Source organism: Cololabis saira, chromosome 18 (genome assembly GCF_033807715.1).
Source record: "Cololabis saira isolate AMF1-May2022 chromosome 18, fColSai1.1, whole genome shotgun sequence".
NCBI lineage: Eukaryota > Metazoa > Chordata > Actinopteri > Beloniformes > Belonidae > Cololabis > Cololabis saira.
In genome coordinates, this window is record NC_084604.1 from 40,212,346 (window position 1) to 40,232,738 (window position 20,393).

At 46.0% G+C, this 20,393-nt stretch overlaps 1 protein-coding gene across 1 annotated transcript in view; it reads right to left on the reverse strand.

The window, feature by feature from the left end:
* Positions 1-10,133: 10,133 nt before the first annotated feature.
* The window catches only part of LOC133464840 (uncharacterized protein K02A2.6-like), a 29,234-nt gene continuing 18,974 nt past the window's right edge, over positions 10,134-20,393 (reverse strand). Inside the window, 3 exon segments of the mRNA XM_061747027.1 lie at positions 10,134-10,482; positions 12,321-13,806; positions 13,809-15,710. Of these exon segments, the coding sequence (XP_061603011.1) occupies positions 10,134-10,482; positions 12,321-13,806; positions 13,809-15,710 (3,737 nt within the window).

Genomic DNA, 20,393 nt, shown 5'->3' on the forward strand with positions numbered 1-20,393 from the left:
TGGTATTGATCAGACTGGAATCTGGAACCAAATTATTCAACAAAATGATCATAAAGTCAATATTAACACTTTAACTGATTAAAAGTGTAAAGTCTGAATGAAGACATCCAGTTTTTATTATCTCCATGATTTCAGGGTCTTACCTGCAAAGTCCAGCGTGTATTCAGCATCTATCTTCACTCTGTCTCCTACAACAACCTGGCAGGTGAATCTTCTCTTGGAGCCTCCCTGATGTTTCACCATCAGATCAGAAACACAGTTGTTCTGTCCTCCAGACACAAACCCATCACCTTCACCAAGCAGCACACTTCCTGTCTCATCCACCCAGATGATGCTGTTCTGCTCACAGGGACCGAAGTAACGGTCTCTCACCAGAGAACAGCGTAATGTCACGTTTCCATCCCTTCCTGGATCCACATCTGGTGGAGATGGAGAGACTGGAAGGAGACAAATAACTGTAGTTTCACTCAAAAACCTTATTTCTAACATGTGATGAACTATTCTTCATCTTACCGTTTCAGCTTTGCTGAGTTATGTAAGGGATAATGACCGACGAGGTGTACATTATCAGAAATTTATGGAGGACGGGGGGGTGTGAACCGTCGGCGGTTTGCCTCTGTGAAGTCCATATATTTCTGTTAATGTCCACCTGGAAGGGCATTATTCCGCTTATACCACGGTCACTTACCAAAAAACAAAAATATAAAGAGGGTCTGACTAATACCTGGAACAATCACTACCGTCCCATAAGAACCTGGTAGTTTTTAACACTTGAGGGTCTGACTAATACCTGGATCAATCATTACCGTCCCTAAAGAACCTGGTAGTTTTTACCACCTGAGGGTCTGACTAATACCTGGAACAATCACTACCGTCTCATAAGCTCCTTAATGGAACCAGTGTTGAGTTCTCCAGTAACTAGGATGGACCTGAGATACGACTTAGCAACGGAAGATATTCTAGTCCGCTATGCTACAGTAACAAACATGACATAGATTTGTTTCAAAGAATCAAAGTCCACAGATAGTTTCCTAAACTGTTTTATCAAGCTACAAATATTATCAATCATTGCGTAATGAGTAATGATGACTGTTTTTATCTCTGTCCCGTTCAACGGCAGGATCCAAAGAGGGAAACCCTTCCTGGGACGGACAAACCCAGCAAGGGTTGGGTGTTTTTGGTTGCACTGTTTCCCACACAGTCCAAATACTCACTTGTTAAAACACTGAGATACACAACGGTGTTGTACTTGTCCCTCAGCCGGCTCTCGTAGAGACCAGCGTCTCCAGCGGTGATGTTGCTGATGATCAGGGAGCAGTTCCTGTCCATCCTGCCAGCTCCAGAACCAAACTCCTCATGAGACGCTGAACTTGTGTCTCTGCTGTAAATCCACTCAACATCGGAGCAGTTGGAAGACGATAAGTCAACGTTATTCTGCAAAGCTACGTCATCTCCAGCCCTGCGGTAGAGAATGATTGTTCTCACGCCGGTTCCTGCTGCAGAGAAAAACCAAATAAGATATTTTATGCAGATATTTAGGTTTGTCAACTCAGAAAAGCAACATTGGACTTTAACAAGCCCTTACTTCATTTTCATTAACTATTCCAGTTCACCTAGTTTCCTGGGTCCTGATGTACAAAACGTGCGGCGCACAAAAAACGTGCGTTCGCCACTTTCAACGCTCACGGTCGGATGTACAAAGAATGACGTGAACGTAGAAAGCTACGGTCGGTCACTCACACATTAAGGCTGATTCACGCACTTTTCTGAGGTTTCCGTTGGCGACACTCACTGGTGATGCAGTGAAGTGCAGAATATGAGGAAACGCAACGTCAACAATAAGTTCACGACCACGTGAAGGACACGACAGTCCCCACATCACCAGATAAGTTACACAAGAGTGGAGCTGCAACAATCTCACAATCAACCACATGATCTGAACAAACAACTAAAGGAGCTCAATGATGGAACCAGCAAATCCTGATGGAGCTTTGGCTCCGTTAGAGGAACCTGCTGATGATCAGATCACACTGACCTGCTGGTCCAGGATGAAGACTGGACCATCAGCTGGTTTAGTCTGGATCTGCTGGTCCAGGACTAAGACTGGACCATCAGCTGGTTTAGTCTGGATCTGCTGGTCCAGGACTAAGACTGGACCATCAGCTGGTTTAGTCTGGATCTGCTGGTCCAGGACTAAGACTGGACCATCAGCTGGTTTAGTCTGGACCTGCTGGTCCAGGACTAAGACTGGATCATCTCTGTCAGGTCACCATGACGACCGTATGGGACGACTACTGGAGATTAAAGCCAGATCCTAAAACATCCCATAACTGTGTCTGGACAGAAAAACATTAAAATACATTTTGCAGCGAAAAACTGGTTCTGTAAAGTTGTCTTTTAAAATAAAACTAAGATGTCACGGAAAGGTTGGTTGGTACGAACTGATGTGACTCAGCAATGATGAATAAAGTTGTTATTGAATGTTTAGGAAACTTTCAGAGTCTGGTATGGAGTTGGCTGCAGGAGCTGCAGGTCCAGAAAGTGTTTCTCCGGTGATGGACCGGGACCTGGACCAGTCTCTCCTCCTGCGGATGCAACACTCCGAGTTACAGCAACTTTATTCTTTATTTCTCACGTTTGCACACTGTTAACCCGAATAAGTTCACAGAACTCAAACATTTTTGTGTAACTGGATGCACCAAAATACTCACTCACTCATCACTCATATTCTTCCGCTTTATCCGTTCCCGGGTCGCGGGGGTAGCAGCCTCAGCAGAGATGCCCAGACTTCCCTCACCCCAGACACTTCCTCCAGCTCTTCCTCCATCTCTTCCTCCAGCTCTTCCTCCATCTCTTCCTCCAGCTTTTCCTCCAGCTCTTCCTCCAGCTCTTCCGAGGGGAGTCCGAGGCGTTCCCAGGCCAGCCGAGAGACATAGTCTCTCCAGCGTGTCCTGGGTCTTCCCCGGGGTCTCCTGCCGGTGGGACATGCCTGGAACACCTCCCTAGGGCGGCGTCCAGGAGGCATCCGGTAGAGATGCCCAAGCCACCTCAGCTGACTCCTCTCAATGTGAAGGAGCAGCGGCTCGACTCCGAGCTCCTCCCGGGTGACCGAAATCCTCACCCTATCTCTAAGGGAGCGTCCAGCCACCCTGCGGAGGAAACTCATCTCGGCCGCTTGTATCCGCGATCTTGTCCTTTCGGTCACTACCCAAAGTTCATGACCATAGGTGAGGGTAGGTGCGTAGATTGACCGGTAAATCGAGAGCTTTGCCTTTCGACTCAGCTCTGTCTTCACCACGACGGTCCGGTACATCGACCGCATCGACACCCTGCCTGTTCCTGGACCCTGCCTTGTCTCCTGCTCTCCGTTGCCTGACCTTGTCTTCTGAACTTGACACTGATTGCTTCCTGATCCTTGTCCTGCATTCCTGCCTGCTCTTCGTCCCCGTTGAGGGTAATAAAGCAAACCAGACAAACTACCACCGTGTGCTCCGTGTGCTGCATTTGGGTCCAAAACCTCCTCCCGTAACACCCCCTTCCTCAACTAGGCAGACAGATAACTCCTTCCACACACTGTAGCGAATAATGATGGCTTTATTGTGTACAGCATATGAATTGGGTAAAACTGAAATAAAAAGAATACAACAATGAACACTTATTGGATAAACCCCATCAATCAACATATTTCTCGGCACCTTAAAGGTATAAAGCACGTGAGGCTACAAATATAAAGCTGCAATATAGCTGACAGAACACTACCAATGATTTTAGTTGACTGAACTACAACTGATAAACAGCATGAAACAAAATACAAGCTCAGATTAAAACAAATGTAACTTCAGTATAATATATGTATCTTAAAACCGTACTAACAGACAATTCCTTCATTAACTGATTCCCCAAAAAAGGATGGAGATCAAGAGGATGTTCCTAATCTTTGTGACATTACGGAGATGGAAAAATGCTATTTTACAAACATGATTAATATATGCATGAGACTAACAGGAAAAAAGAAAGATGATCCCAGTTCAGGAGATTTAATACATCGTTAGCATGCTAGCGGCTCAAACATCCATCAGGCTCCTCGATGCAGGAGTGACGCCCAGGAAAAGCTGCAGAGGATTTTTGAAGATCACAAAATGATGAAGACTAAACACTAGGATTGTCATAAACAGAGCTGAGCTTTCAGAGACCAAACATCCGTCTGCTGCTCTGTAGCCAGGCTAACGCTAATGTTTCCATCACACACAGCTGATTTATTGATCTGTGGATCGAAGAGAAGCAGGCAGGTCTTCATCGTTTTCATAGATCACCACATCTTCATAATCTTCATCCCTCATCACCTGTGGAAACATACAATGTTCTTGTAATTGATGTTTTCACCACCAGAGGGAGATCAAGATCATATTTACATGATAATAGACCGTTCTTAATGGTTCCTGTGAAATTGATCTGCAATTATTAACTCTTTTATATCAATAAAAGAGTTTATAATCCGGGCCGCCCGGTGGCGCAGTGGGTTAAGCGGCGGCTCATATACTGAGGCTACAGTCCTCCTCCTGCAGCGGTCGCGGGTTCGAATCCAGCCCGCGCACCTTTGCTGCGTGTCTTCCCCGTTCTCTCTCTCTACCCCTTTCCAGTCTGCATCTCAATAAAGGGCCACTAGAGCCCAAAAAAATCTTTAAAAAAAAAAAAGCGCCTCCCAGAGGGCAACAGGTCAAAGAAGTGGAAACCGGGGTGGGTGTTGTCCTTTAAAATGTTCCTTGCCCTGTTGAGGCAGCAGGAGCTGTAGATGTCAGACAGGGAGGGCAGAGAAGGAAGAGGGCAGCCCATGATCTTCCGTGCTGTGTTTGCCACCCTCTGCAGCTTCTTCCTGTCTGCTTCCGTGCAGCTGGAGTGCCAGTGCCACACTGTCACGGCATGGGTCAGCAGGCTCTCTATGGTGGACCGGTAGAAGGTCAGCAGCAGCTGTGTGTTCAGGTTCTCCTTCCTGAGCACCCTCAGGAAGTGTAGCCACTGCTGTGGCTTCTTGACCAGTGCAGTGGTGTTGACAGACCAGGAGAGGTCTGCAGTGATGGGGACGCCCAGGAACTTGAAGGACTGCCCTTGCTCCACACATTCACCGTTGATGTGCAGGGGGGCGGGGGCGGCTCGGTTCCGCCTAAAATCCAGGATGAGTTCCTTGGTTTTGGTGATGTTCAGTGCCAGGTTGTTCAGTGCGCACCACTCACCAAGTTTAAGGACCTCATCTCTGTAGGCCGCCTTGTTTCCCCCTGTGATCAGCCCCACCACCGTTGTGTCATCAGCAAACTTGACAATGACGTTCTCTGGGTAGGCGGGGCTGCAGTCCGATGCATAGAGCGAGTACAGAAGTGGGCCAAGCACACAGCTCTAAGGAGAGCCAGTGCTGAGAGAAGGAGTACAGTAGTGGGCCCAGCACACAGCCCTGAGGAGAGCCAGTGCTGAGAGTGCGGGAGGAGGAGAGGTGAGGACCGAGCTTCACGCGCTGGGGTCGGTTCACCAAAATGTCCTTAATCCAGGAGCGGGTGGGTGATGGGATCCCCAGGGTGCATAGCTTGGGGATTAGAATGTCCGGTATTATTGTGTTAAAGGCTGAGCTGAAGTCGACGAAGAGCATCCTGACGTAGCTCTCCTGTTTCTCCAGGTGACTCAGCGCGGAGTGGAGTGCGACGGTTATGGCGTCTTCCGTTGATCTGTTTGCCCTCTACGCAAAGTCGTGTGAGTCCAGGTTGGGGGGGAGACAGGCTTTGATGTGCTTTAAGACCAGTTTCTCAAAGCACTTGGTGATGACTGGGGTGAGTGCAACAGGGCGGAAGTCGTTGAGAGTTGCAGTGGGTGATTTTTTTGGGGATCGGGATGATTGTAGCTGATTTCAGGCAGGGTGGGATAACAGCTTGGGCCAGAGACAGGTTGAAAATTGTCGTGAAAACCTCAGAGAGCTGGTTGGCACAAGCACTGAGCACCTTCCCAGGTACTCCATCTGGACCTGCAGCTTTCATGGTGTTCACTGCACGGAGCACCCGTTTCACGTCCTGCTCCTCAAGAGTGAGTGGGGGCTTGCTGGTGGCTGGTGGGGGCTGTAGAGGTGGTTGTGGTGATGATGTGGTTGAGGGCTGTGTTTGGGACTCAAAGCGGGCAAAGAAGCTGTTCAGCTCCTCTGCCAAGGCCGCATCTGAGTCCCCGGGTGACACAGCACAGCCTTTGTAGTTGGTGATGGTCTGAATGCCCTGCCATACCTGCCGGGGGTTGTTATGGTGGTCCTCTAACTTCCTCTTATAGTCCGCTTTGGCAGCCTTGATGCCTCTCCTCAGGTCAGCGCGAGCGGCGTTGTAAAAGGCTCTGTCACCTGACCTGAAGGCTGAGTCAAAATATTAAATATTAGTGAAGATACTCACATACTGCTGCATTGGCAACTGAACATCTGGAACAAAGAATGTTAAATTCTTAGGGCCAAATCCACAAAGAACAAATTGCGCCCGCAAATAGCGCTGTGAATTGCGCCGCATTTGCGCCCGCAATTTGCCCCGCTTTAAGGTTCTATTCACAAAAGACTTTGCTCTAATGATATGCCGGCGCAAACACGCCCATAAAGTTTTGCAGCTGAGTGCAATTTTCCCTTGTCTGAGTAAGTGAGCGAAGCTGTTTCCAGCAGGCCCGGTTCTACGAGGGTGCATAAGCATGCATTGCACCCTCAGTTTATGTGTTTGCATGCCCAGTTGAAAAGACGAAAAGAAAACTGACAAATGCGCGCTTGTTAAGCCTGATTTATGGTTCCGTGTTAAATCGACGGCGTAGCCTATGGAGTAGCCGTCGTAAGCTCTGCGTTGGTGCAACGCGGAACCATAAATCAGCCAGTGTCCGTCACTCATCTGCGTCCAGCAGTTTCCTGCACCAGCAAGACGCTGCTCTCTGCAGCTCCGTTAACAAAGCAACGATGGATATTCGGAAGTGGTTCAAGCACAACCACGCCAGCAAATTTACAGGACTGTCTCAGAAAATTAGAATATTCTGATAAAGTCCTTTATTTTCTGTAATGCAATTAAAAAAAACAAAAATGTCATACATTCTGGATTCATTACAAATCAACTGAAACATTGCAAGCCTTTTAATATTTTAATGTTGCTGATTATGGTTTACAGTTTAAGATTAAGATTCCCAGAATATTCTAATTTTTTGAGATAGGATATTTGAGTTTTCATAAACTGTAAGCCATGATCAGCAATTTTAAAATAATAAAAGGCTTGCAATATTTCCGTTGATTTTTAATGAATCCAGAATGTATGACATAAGCTAATGAAATGTCAAATGTTAAGAGGCTGTGCGCATTTACGCACAAGGCACAGCAGCAGTAACTTCATTAACACCAGATCGGGATCAGATCAGGATCTGACGGTAATTCATGTTCTGTGTTTTGCTACACACACCTACAGGTCAGCTGTTAAACACACACATTCTAGATTTATATGTTTATATGGTGGAATTGTTTGTAATAAAGCAGCCCCTTACTGTATGGATGAATCCTGAACTCCGTCCTGTTACTTTCATTTTTAAATCCAAGATAAGTCCACAACCCCACTTGATCTGACTGTCTACAGTCATGTCTGACTGTAGATTTCACCTTTAATATCATTCAGTATCACACAGGCTGGAATGATATTGAAGAGAGAGAGAAACAGAGACAGATGAGTGAGTTTGCGCGCAGTTAATACACGCTTCGAAAAGACGGTATTTGCTCCACTATTTTTGCGTGTGGCAAATAGCGCTGGCCTTTGTGAATTAGACGGTTTTTGCAACGAGGCTTATTTGCATAGAAAGGGGGCAATTTTGCGCCGAATGTATGAATATTACCTAATTTACATTACACTATTTGCTTGGCAGCGCAGTTTGTGGTGCAATTCGCCCTTTGCGGGTGCTTTGTGAATTAGACGCTCTCTTTTTGTCTCATTTGCACCGGTTTAGCGGCCGCAAAAGCCACGCAATCCTTTTGTGGATTTGGCCTTTAGAGTTAGTTGACAAGATTACACATTTATTATCTTTATCCTGTCATTATTATTAATAATAATCTAACTTCTGATTAACTTTCACAAACAATCACATCTTTAACTGTCCGGATTTGACATGTTCCTGTTTTATTTTGAAGCCCATGTCTTTGTGTTTGAGTTCTGTCTTGACCTTCCTGTTTCCACCTGCCCTGATCGTCTGCATCTGTGTCTCGTTAACCCTTGTGTATATCTGGTCTTGTCTTTCCTCTGCTCCCTGCTGGTCCGGACTGTTTCTACCTCCATGTTTCCACAGTCAGTTTTTTGTAATTTTTGGATTCTTGTTCATGTTTTGTGTTTTGTATCCTGCTCTCCTGCATATGGGTCCTCACTACAACCTTCCTGACAGAACGGAGCAGCCAGAATGGACCCAGCAGGAGAAAGTTTTGCCTTCTGGCAATATGTGTACCGGGAGGCAGAACACACCAGTTCCTGTTCCAGTGGTGGTCCTGGACACATCGGTTCCTGTTTTGGCGGTGGTCCCGGACGCATCAGTTCCTGTTCCTGTTTCGGCGGTGGTCCCGGACGCATCAGTTCCTGTTCCAATGATGGTCCCGGATGCACTTCGGCCGACGCCCAGGCCTCTGGCGAGGACCCGGCATCCCCCTCAGCCGGCCCCTCAGACTCTTTGTCCCTCCAAGCCAAGTTCCACACCACAGCCCAAGCCAAGGTCCCGAGGACGGCCTCCCGAACTGTCTCGCCGGTTGGCCCGGCCCCGAGGACGGCCTCCCGAACTTGGACCATGTGTTGGCCTGGGTTTTGTATCCTGCTCTCCTGCATCTGGGTCCTCACTACAACCTTCTTGACATTAACTGCTTTATTCCAGTTCGATAAAATGCTGTTTGTTCATTTTGTTTCAGATTTCAACTCAATCTAACTTCAGAAACTAAATAACAACCTGACAGGCAGGTCAAACACACCTGTTTGATTTCTGGGATTGTTCCTTTTAACTTTGATCCTGTAAATGGTAAACATAACGATGCTGACCAGAACCACCATCAGTCCCCCGACCGCCCATCCAATAATCAATCCCGTATCATCTGGAATCAAAGGATTCAAAAAAATGGTCAGAAAGTCAATATTAACACTTTAACTGATTAAAAGTGTAAAGTCTGAATGATGACATCCAGTTTTTATTATCTCCATGATTTCAGGGTCTTACCTGTAAAGTCCAGCGTGTATTCAGCATCTATCTCCACTCTGTCTCCTTCAACAACCTGGCAGGTGAATCTTCTCTTGGAGCGTCTCTGATGTTTCACCATCAGATCAGAAACACAGTTGTTCTGTCCTCCAGACACAAACCCATCACCTTCACCAAGCAGCACACTTCCTGTCTCATCCACCCAGATGATGCTGTTCTGCTCACAGGGACCCAAGTAACGGTCTCTCACCAGAGAACAGCGTAATGTCACGTTTCCATCCCTTCCTGGATCCACATCTGGTGGAGATGGAGAGACTGGAAGGAGAGAAATAACTGTTGTTTCACTCAAAAACCTTATTTCTAACATGTGATGAACTATTCTTCATCTTACCGTTTCAGCTTTGCTGAGTTATGTAAGGAATAATGCCTGACGAGGTGTACATTATCAGAAATTTATGGAGGACGGGGGGGTGTGAACCGTCGGCGGTTTGCCTCTGTGAAGTCCATATATTTCTGTTAATGTCCACCTGGAAGGGCATTATTCCGCTTATACCACGGTCACTTACCAAAAAACAAAAATATAAAGAGGGTCTGACTAATACCTGGAACAATCACTACCGTCCCTAAAGAACCTGGTAGTTTTTACCACCTGAGGGTCTGACTAATACCTGGAACAATCACTACCGTCTCATAAGCTCCTTAATGGAACCAGTGTTGAGTTCTCCAGTAACTAGGATGGACCTGAGATACGACTTAGCAACGGAAGATATTCTAGTCCGCTCCGCTCCGCTATGCTACAGTAACAAACATGACATAGATTTGTTTCAAAGAATCAAAGTCCACAGATAGTTTCCTAAACTGTTTTATCAAGCTACAAATATTATCAATCATTGCATAGTGCGTAATGATGAATGTTTTTTTCTCCGTCCCGTTCAACGGCAGGATCCAAAGAGGGAAACCCTTCCTGGGACGGACAAACCCAGCAAGGGTTGGAGGTTTTTGGTTGCACTGTTTCCCACACAGTCCAAATACTCACTTGTTAAAACACTGAGATACACAACGGTGTTGTACTTGTCCCTCAGCCGGCTCTCGTAGAGACCAGCGTTTCCAGCGGTGATGTTGGTGATGATCAGGGAGCACTTCCTGTCCATCCTGCCAGCTCCAGAACCAAACTCCTCATGAGACGCTGAACTTGTGTCTCTGCTGTAAATCCACTCAACATCGGAGCAGTTGGAAGACGATAAGTCAACGTTATTCTGCAAAGCTACGTCATCTCCAGCCCTGCGGTAGAGAATGATTGTTCTCACGCCGGTTCCTGCTGCAGAGAAAAACCAAATAAGATATTTTATGCAGATATTTAGGTTTGTCAACTCAGAAAAGCAACATTGGACTTTAACAAGCCCTTACTTCATTTTCATTAACTATTCCAGTTCACCTAGTTTCCTGGGTCCTGATGTACAAAACGTGCGGCGCACAAAAAACGTGCGTTCGCCACTTTCAACGCTCACGGTCGGATGTACAAAGAATGACGTGAACGTAGAAAGCTGCGGTCCGTCACTCACACATTAAGGCTGATTCACGCACTTTTCTGAGGTTTTGTCCGTTGGCGACACTCACTGGTGATGCAGTGAAGTGCAGAATATGAGGAAACGCAACGTCAACAATAAGTTCACGACCACGTGAAGGACACGACAGTCCCCACATCACCAGATAAGTTACACAAGAGTGGAGCTGCAACAATCTCACAATCAACCACATGATCTGAACAAACAACTAAAGGAGCTCAACGATGGAACCTGCAAATCCTGATGGAGCTTTGGCTCCGTTAGAGGAACCTGCTGATGCAGGATCACACCGACCTGCTGGTCCAGGATGAAGACTGGACCATCAGCTGGTTTAGTCTGGATCTGCTGGTCCAGGACTAAGACTGGACCATCAGCTGGTTTAGTCTGGATCTGCTGGTCCAGGACTAAGACTGGACCATCAGCTGGTTTAGTCTGGATCTGCTGGTCCAGGACTAAGACTGGACCATCAGCTGGTTTAGTCTGGACCTGCTGGTCCAGGACTAAGACTGGATCATCTCTGTCAGGTCACCATGACGACCGTATGGGACGACTACTGGAGATTAAAGCCAGATCCTAAAACATCCCATAACTGTGTCTGGACAGAAAAACATTAAAATACATTTTGCAGCGAAAAACTGGTTCTGTAAAGTTGTCTTTTAAAATAAAACTAAGATGTCACGGAAAGGTTGGTTGGTACGAACTGATGTGACTCAGCAATGATGAATAAAGTTGTTATTGAATGTTTAGGAAACTTTCAGAGTCTGGTATGGAGTTGGCTGCAGGAGCTGCAGGTCCAGAAAGTGTTTCTCCGGTGATGGACCGGGACCTGGACCAGTCTCTCCTCCTGCGGATGCAACACTCCGAGTTACAGCAACTTTATTCTTTATTTCTCACGTTTGCACACTGTTAACCCGAATAAGTTCACAGAACTCAAACATTTTTGTGTAACTGGATGCACCAAAATACTCACTCACTCATCACTCATATTCTTCCGCTTTATCCGTTCCCGGGTCGCGGGGGTAGCAGCCTCAGCAGAGATGCCCAGACTTCCCTCACCCCAGACACTTCCTCCAGCTCTTCCTCCAGCTCTTCCTCCAGCTCTTCTGAGGGGAGTCCGAGGCGTTCCCAGGCCAGCCGAGAGACATAGTCTCTCCAGCGTGTCCTGGGTCTTCCCCGGGTTTTCCTGCCGGTGGGACATGCCTGGAACACCTCCCAAGGGAGGAGGGACATGCCTGGAACACCTCCCTAGGGCGGCGTCCAGGAGGCATCCGGTAGAGATGCCCAAGCCACCTCAGCTGACTCCTCTCAATGTGAAGGAGCAGCGGCTCGACTCCGAGCTCCTCCCGGGTGACCGAAATCCTCACCCTATCTCTAAGGGAGCGTCCAGCCACCCTGCGGAGGAAACTCATCTCGGCCGCTTGTATCCGCGATCTTGTCCTTTCGGTCACTACCCAAAGTTCATGACCATAGGTGAGGGTAGGTGCGTAGATTGACCGGTAAATCGAGAGCTTTGCCTTTCGACTCAGCTCCGTCTTCACCACGACGGTCCGGTACATCGACCGCATAACTGCGGATGCATATATGCCACTTAGCTCTCGCCTCCTGATTTGGTCAACATGTCTCCTTACGACCTGTCCATTTCCAATGAGGACTGTGCATGATAGGGGCCCTGTGCAGTTCTCAATTGTTCCAGAGATCCATTTGTGGCCAAATCCATAGTTTTTTGTAAAAACTAGATTCCCGGGGGAAAAACTCCTGAGCTTGATGTGTATGTCATGATTAACTTTTTGTTTCCACTGTTTCTTTTCCACCTTAGACTTCAAGTCTGGGAGTAACAGGTCAAAGGCAGACCTTGGCCTCCGTGACATCAGCATTTCAGCCGGGGACAAGCCTGTGGTAGAGTGTGGAGTGATTCTGTAAATAAACAGGAATCTAGACACTTTTGCTTCCAAGCTCTCCTTTCCTCCTTGCATCCTCTTCATCCCCTCCTTAAAGGTCCGAACAGCTCTCTCAGCCAATCGGTTCGATGATGGATGAAAAGGGGCTGACGTTACATGCTTTATCCCGTTTTTAGTCATGAAATCAGCAAACTCAGCACTAGTAAAGCAAGTAGCATTATCACTCACCAACATCTTTGGCAGTCCATGGACACTGAAACTTTGTCTGAGCTTTTCAATAGTTCCATGAGTGGTTGCTGTATTCCCCGGATAAACATCCATCCATTTAGAATGGGAATCAACCAGCACCAGAAACATCTTGCCCAAAAATGGACCAGCATAATCCACATGGAGTCGAGTCCAGGGCTTCTCTGGCCATTCCCAGGGATGTAAGGGTGCTGTAGAGGGAGACATGGCATTTTGTTGACATGTAGCACACTGATGTACTTCCCTCTCTACATCCTGATCCATCTGGGGCCACCAGACATATGATCGGGCCAGTCCCTTCATTTTAGACATGCCTGGGTGGGACTGATGCAGCAACTTTAACAGTGTTTTTCGCCCTTGCTGAGGAATTATGACTCGAGCACCCCACAGAACACATCCATCTCGCACACTAAGCTCTAAGCGTCGAGTGAAGTAAGGCATGCATTCAGGCTCCACTATAGAAGGCCATCCTTGTAACACATATCCATGCACACGTGACAGTGTCACATCCTTAGCTGTCCAATGTCTTACTTGTTCTGTGGTCACTGATGCATCATCTATTCCATCCAGCATCAACACAAGATCCTCCTCTTCCTCAGCAGGGACTGTTTCTGGCAAGGGAAGTTTACTGAGGGCATCTGCATTCATATGCCGCTTTCCAGGCCTGTATACAATGTGAAACTCATAAGCTCTGAGCCATACAGACCAACGTTGCACTCGTGGAGACACCATCTGAGGAACAGGTTTAGTTCCACTGAACAAGGAGATTAGGGGCTTGTGGTCCGTTACAATTGTAAAGTTATGGCCATAAAGGTATTTGTGGAACCTTTTTATGCCAAAAATCACAGCCAAACCCTCTTTATCCACCTGCGAATATTTCTTCTCTGCGGGGGCCAAGTTCTAGATACAAACCCAATTGGTTTCTCAGTTCCCTCTTCCATGCTGTGGGACAACACTGCCCCCACTCCATAGGGTGAGGCATCGCAGGCTAAGATTAAAGGCCTCTCTCCAGAATAATGCACCAAGACATCAGCTGACTTCAACAAGTCTTTGGACCTCCTGAAGGCTTCCTCTTGACGGTCCCTCCAGCTCCAAACCACATCTTTCTTCAGCAAATGATGTAAAGGGGCTAGCAATGTGGAGATATGGGGAAGAAAGCGATTATAATAATTCAACAAGCCCAGGTAGGCCTTGAGCTCTGTCACTGAAGTTGGGGTGGGAGCATCAACAACAGCTTTTACCTTGGCTTCCACAGTGTGAACTCCTTTAGCATCCACTTTATGTCCCAGATACTGAACCTCATCAGCCAGCAAAGTGCATTTGCTTCTCTTTAATCTGAGACCAGCATCTTCTAACCGGTTTAACACCTCCTCCAGAGATCTGAGATGCAATTCTCTGGTTGCCCCGGTAACCAGGATATCATCCAGATACACAGCAACTTGGGGTATGCCCTGGAGAACCCCCTCCATGGTTCTCTGGAAGATGGCAGGAGCTGAAGATACACCAAATGGTAGTCTGTTATATGTAAACATTCCACGATGAGTATTTACAGTTAAGTACTTCTTAGACTTATCATCCATTTGGATTTGTTGATATGCATGACTCATGTCAAGTTTGGTGAACTGTTGCCCCCCAGCTAACACTGCCATCAAATCCTCTACTTTAGGTATGGGGTACTGTTCCAGGGTGGAGACTCGGTTTACAGTCAATTTATAATCTCCACAAAGTCTACAGTCACCATCAGGTTTTAGCAAAGGAACCACAGGAGCTGCCCATTCAGAATACTTAACAGGAGCAATGATGTTTTCTTTTAACAATCTGTCAATCTCAACATCAACTTTGGGCTTCATAGCATAGGGAACAGATCTGGGTCTATAAAAGCGGGGAACAGCATCAGCAGGTACATGAATAGTAGCTTTGAAACCTTTTAAAGTTCCCAACTCCTCTTTAAATACTCCCTCATGCTTTTGTAGCACTTGCTCCAGGGTCAGGGGCTGGGAGTAGTGTGCGTTATGCACTGGCTCCAGGGGCAGGGACTGTGGGTGGTGTGCCTGGTACTTTATTTCAGCCCAGTCCAGTTTAACATGCTTCATCCACCATCTTCCCAGTAAGTTTGGACCCGTGCCTTTAACTACTATGATGGGCAACATCTTTTCCTGTTGTTTGTAGTTCACCTTCACATACGTTTTCCCCAACACCTTTATCTTTTGCTTTGTATATGTTCTCAACTTAAGTCGAGTTTTCTTCAAGGGAGGGGCATTTTTCACTTTTTCTTTAAACGTTTTCATGTTCAGTATGGTGAGACTACATCCAGTATCCACTTCAAATGTCACTGGTTCCTCATTTAGAGTCATGCATACTTTGTAGGGTGGCACACCCTCCTCTTCATCCTCACCCAGGACACTGTATAATGAGAATGCGTGCCCCTCCTCATCACTCCCCTCTGCCACTCTGGGAGAACAATAATGTACTTTTCTCTCCTGGGTGAAGCGTCTTCCTCTTCCTCTGGGTCTTATGTCAGTTCTCTTTTCAGCATTTAACTTTTTCTTATTTCGACATGCTCGGGCTATGTGTCCAGTCATCCCACATGCATGACATTTTTCCTTTTTGAACTGACAGTCTTCAGGTGCATGATTACCTTTGCAGCGATAACACTCTCTATCCTTTTCTGCACTCCCCTGGCTCTCTCTCTTCTGCCCCATGCTATTTTTTCCTCCAGCCCTCACTGCATTACAGGACATGGCTCCTGCTTTTGCCTGCAAATCCTGCACATTTTTGTTGGCAGATCCCATGGCTTGTGCTAGAGACAGGGCACTTTCAAATGTGAGATTGGTCTCTGACAGTAATCTTCTCTGGATTCGGTCATCATTTATTCCACATACCAGCCTGTCCCGTAACATTTGTGTAAGGGTCACTCCATAATTACAATCTTGTGCCAGTTTCCTTAACTCAGCCACATATTCAGCCACAGATTCAGTGGGTCTTCTCATACGCAAATCAAATTTAAACCTCTGGACAATTTCACTTGGTTTGGGGTTAAAGTGGCTCTTTAATAAAGCTACTAATTGTGCAAAAGTCTTATCTCCAGGTTTTGCAGGACTTAGGAGGTTTCTCATCAAACTGTTTGTGCTCCCACCACACTGAGCAATATGGACTTCATTTTATCTTCATCAGTGATATCATTTGCAGTAAAGAAGTGTTCCATTATTTCACAGTATTTTCCTCCCAAGCTTGCACTTTTGAATCAAACGGTGGGAGGGATCCTATTGTTGCCATCTCACCTGCAGATGTCTTCCCTCCTTCCACCAAAGCCTTTTTCCACCTGGAGTCCAATCATCCAATCAAGCACTCACACAGTAGCCAGGGAGCAGGGCAAAAAAAGCACAAAAAACACTCCTCCAGTTTATCCTCGTCGCCAATATAATATTGTGACCCTTGGACAATCAAAATAGGACGCAGGAGACCAACAGTATCTTTCTAGATACACTGTCCGGATACTACACCCGGGGAGGCTGAGAAGTGTGATCCCCCTGTAGTTGGAACACACTCTCCGGTCCCCTTTTTTAAACAGAGGGACCACCACCCCGGTTTGCCACTCCAACGGTACTGTCCCCTTCCTCCATCCAATGTCGCAGAGGCGTGAAAGTCTTCCTGCATGGCCTCCCCGAACTCCTCCCAGACCCGAGTTTTTGCCTCCAGGACCGCCCGAGCTGCGACTCGCTTGGCCTGCCGGTACCCATCTACTGCGTCAGGAGTCCCACAGGCCAACATAGCCCGGTAGGACTCCTTATTCAGTCTGACGGCATCCTGTACTTCCGGTGTCCACCACCGGGTTCTAGGATTGCCGCCACGACAGGCACCGGAGACCTTGCGTCCACAACTTCGAGCCGCCGCGTTGACAATGGAGGCAGAGAACATGGTCCACTCGGACTCAATGTCCCCCGCCTCCCCCGGGATCCGAGAGAAGCTCTCCCGGAGGTGGGAGTTGAAGATGTCCCTGACAGAGGGCTCAGCCAGACGTTCCCAACAGACCCTCACAATCCGTTTGGGCCTGCCCGGTCTGTCCAACCTCATCCTCCGCCAGCGCATCCAACTCACCACCAGGTGGTGATCAGTTGACAGCTCAGCCCCTCTCTTCACCCGAGTGTCCAAGACATGCGGCCGAAGGTCAGATGAAACGACAACAAAGTCGATCATTGACCTCCGGCCTAGGGTGTCCTGGTGCCACGTGCACTGATGAACACCCTTATGTTTGAACATGGTGTTCGTTATGGACAAACCGTGACTCGCACAGAAGTCCAACAACAAAACTACACCAAAACTTGCACCAAAATATTTAAGTTATTTTTTTATTTTTAACTTTTTATTTTCCTCAACCTATAGTCTGTGGGAAATACACTCAAAATGTTCTATTTTCCTCAACTCATAATCTGTGGGAACCTCGATAATCCCGTTTGCACAAATTATCTTTATTTCTGCAGCAGAGGAATCAGATCGTGATGCTTCATGTTTTAATTATAAGTTCATGTTGTTCACATTGTTATACTTAGAGAGGTGATCACAAACATCCACAATGTGTAAGACTCAATAAATGTGTACATTGGGCTTAATCCGTTAGTATACAATACTGTGGACAGGAAAGTGGAACAAGGAGCCGTTTTTCATCCACCAACTTAAATTCTGGTGTCGGTTCTTAAAATACAAACAAGAAAAGCAGAGTGTAATGATGCACTAACGCTGCCCATAAACATTCACAAACCTGTACGATCATAATAAAACTACAACTCTTCACGGAACGCAACGCAAAGCAAAGAACAGCATTACCCATAATGCAATGCAGCTGAAATCGGAAGGAATGCCCCCAAATAAATTATTTATTCCAGCTCAGAGCCGATGTTCTTTTTAATTTGTTTTACCTGTTTTTGCACATTTCTTGTTAGGATGAGCGGTTTTTAATGGATAATTATCTTCATTATCATATTCAAACATATGTATTTGAGGGAGGAGACGGGGCGGAGTGTTGTGCTCCCGCATGTGCGCTCAAATCCACGCTGATTGGTTTGTACAGAGCAACCTGCGTGGATTTGGGCGTACGCAGGGTTTTGTACATCTGAATTTTTGCGTTCGTGTAAATTCCACGCACGGTTTCACGTTGAAATCCACGCACTCTTAGTACATGAGGCCCCTGGTCTCCATGATTTCAGGGTCTTACCTGTAAAGTCCAGCGTGTATTCCGCATCTATCTCCACTCTGTCTCCTTCAACAAACTGGCAGGTGAATCTTCTCTTGGAGCGTCTCTGATGTTTCACCATCAGATCAGAAACACAGTAGATCAGTCCTCCAGACACAAACCCATCACCTTCACCAAGCAGCACACTTCCTGTCTCATCCACCCAGATGATGCTGTTCTGCTTACAGGGACCCAAAACCCAGTATCTCACCAGAGAACAGTGTAATGTCACATCTCCATCCCTTCCTGGATCCACATCTGGTGGAGATGGAGAGACTGGAAGGAGATAAATAACTGTTATTTCAACCACTTGAATAAGAGAAACTCCTCATTTTACTGATCCAGTTTTACTGAGTGATTCTCTGACGGAAACATCAAATATTTCAATGTGTAAATAAACGTCAGGTGTTTGTGGTCCAGTTCCTCTGAGAGGATCCATCATGTTGAGGATGATCCCAAACACACCAGACGTTCATGTCGCTGACAAATCCACACAAGCTTTAACAGCGTTTCACTCAGAGTTGATGAGGAGGATTCAAACTGACAGTCTGGATGTTATTAAGTCAAAACACTCACCTGTTAAAACATTCAGAAACAGCCGTTGTGTGTAGGAGTAACCAACAGTAAATCTAATCCAACAGGTGTAACCACCAGTATCTTCAGCAGTGATGTTGTTGATGATCAGAGAGCAGTTACTGCTCAAACTCATCCTGTCAGCTCCACGTGACGTCTTCTCAATAGTTCCATTAAGAACGATGTAATTTGTATAGGCTCCAATGAGGAAATAAAGCCATCCAACACCAGAACATTGGTCGGTTGATGAACAAACATCAGACGGTAAAACGACGTCATCTCCAGCTCTGTGATAGAGATAGGTTCGTCCATCACTGATTCCTGCTGCAGAGAAAAACACTCTGAGAAAAGTTTTACACTTCACACATCAACCTGACCCAAGAAACATATTTAACCTACATATTTAAGTTTATCAGCACAGAGAAGAGACTTCAACACACATAATCTCTGGTGAAACATTCAGAGTTATGTAACGTCGTCTTTAAGTGGTCTGATTGTAACAGAGGTGAGTTTTATTAAAGAAAACACATTTAGAGAAACAGCAACGTTCAACGGTACACGACAACTTCAGAGTGGTTTTTACAGTCTTTTTAAATCATATTAAACCCTAAAACATGAGTCAGAGTTGATCTTTACCTTCAAAGTGAAGCAGTAAAGTGATGAAGAGCTGCAGTCGTGGCGTCATTCTGTCTCTGCTGGATGAAATGATGCTTCTCTCTGCTGCAGGTCTGTACGTGATGAAGGAACTTCCTGTTCGTGAAGGTGGAATTTCCTGTTTCTTAAGGTGGAACTTCCTGTTTCTGGGTAAAATAAAACCTCCAACCCCCAATGTGTCTTTGTTTCCTGAAATATATGACAACAAGTCAAAGTTACAGGAAACAACCCTGAATTGTTTAAAAGTGAACATGCAAAGGTGTTTCTGTTGAAGATTTACTGTTGTTACATTTCAGTTGACCCTTAAGGTGGATTTGTTGTATAATAGCAATAGATTTGGTTTCCAATAAAATAAAAATAATAAAAAAGAGCAAAACATTCTTGTTTTTGATTTATTTCTCAGAAACAGAAACTTCGGCTTATTTGAACGTACTGAAATCAGTGAACTGAGGGGTATTCCAGAAAGCAGGTTCATCAAACTCTGAGTCTAAACCTGAACTCTGAGTTGACTTACCCTGAGATAGGAAACTCAGAGTTTTCGGTTCCAGAACAGAATATGAGTTAGTTCAATCAACTCTGAGTTTGTTAACCTTGAGTTAAGCGCGTGCGTGAAGAACTGGCAGTAGCTTGGATATTTTTAACTGCACACCCTATGTATGTATGTATGTATGTATGTATGTATGTATGTGTGTGTGTGTGTGTGTGTGTGTTTGATTGATTGATTGAATTTATTTATTTAAAACAGGGACAATGCACAAAAAAAACATTAGTCTTGTAAAACAAGAAGAGATGCTCTGAGCCAGGTTATAGCAACAATTGCTAATTTCCGCCTGTAGTCCCTGGGCAGGTAAAGTGCTAAGCAGATACAATATTAAGATTAATTTAAATAAGACATAATAACCATAATATTTAAGAATTTGACAGAATGCACTAATAAATAAAAGCACGGAAACAAGAGCGCCAGATCATAAAGTGCACAATAGAGACCAACAGCACATACACTCTCTCTCACTCTCATCACACATT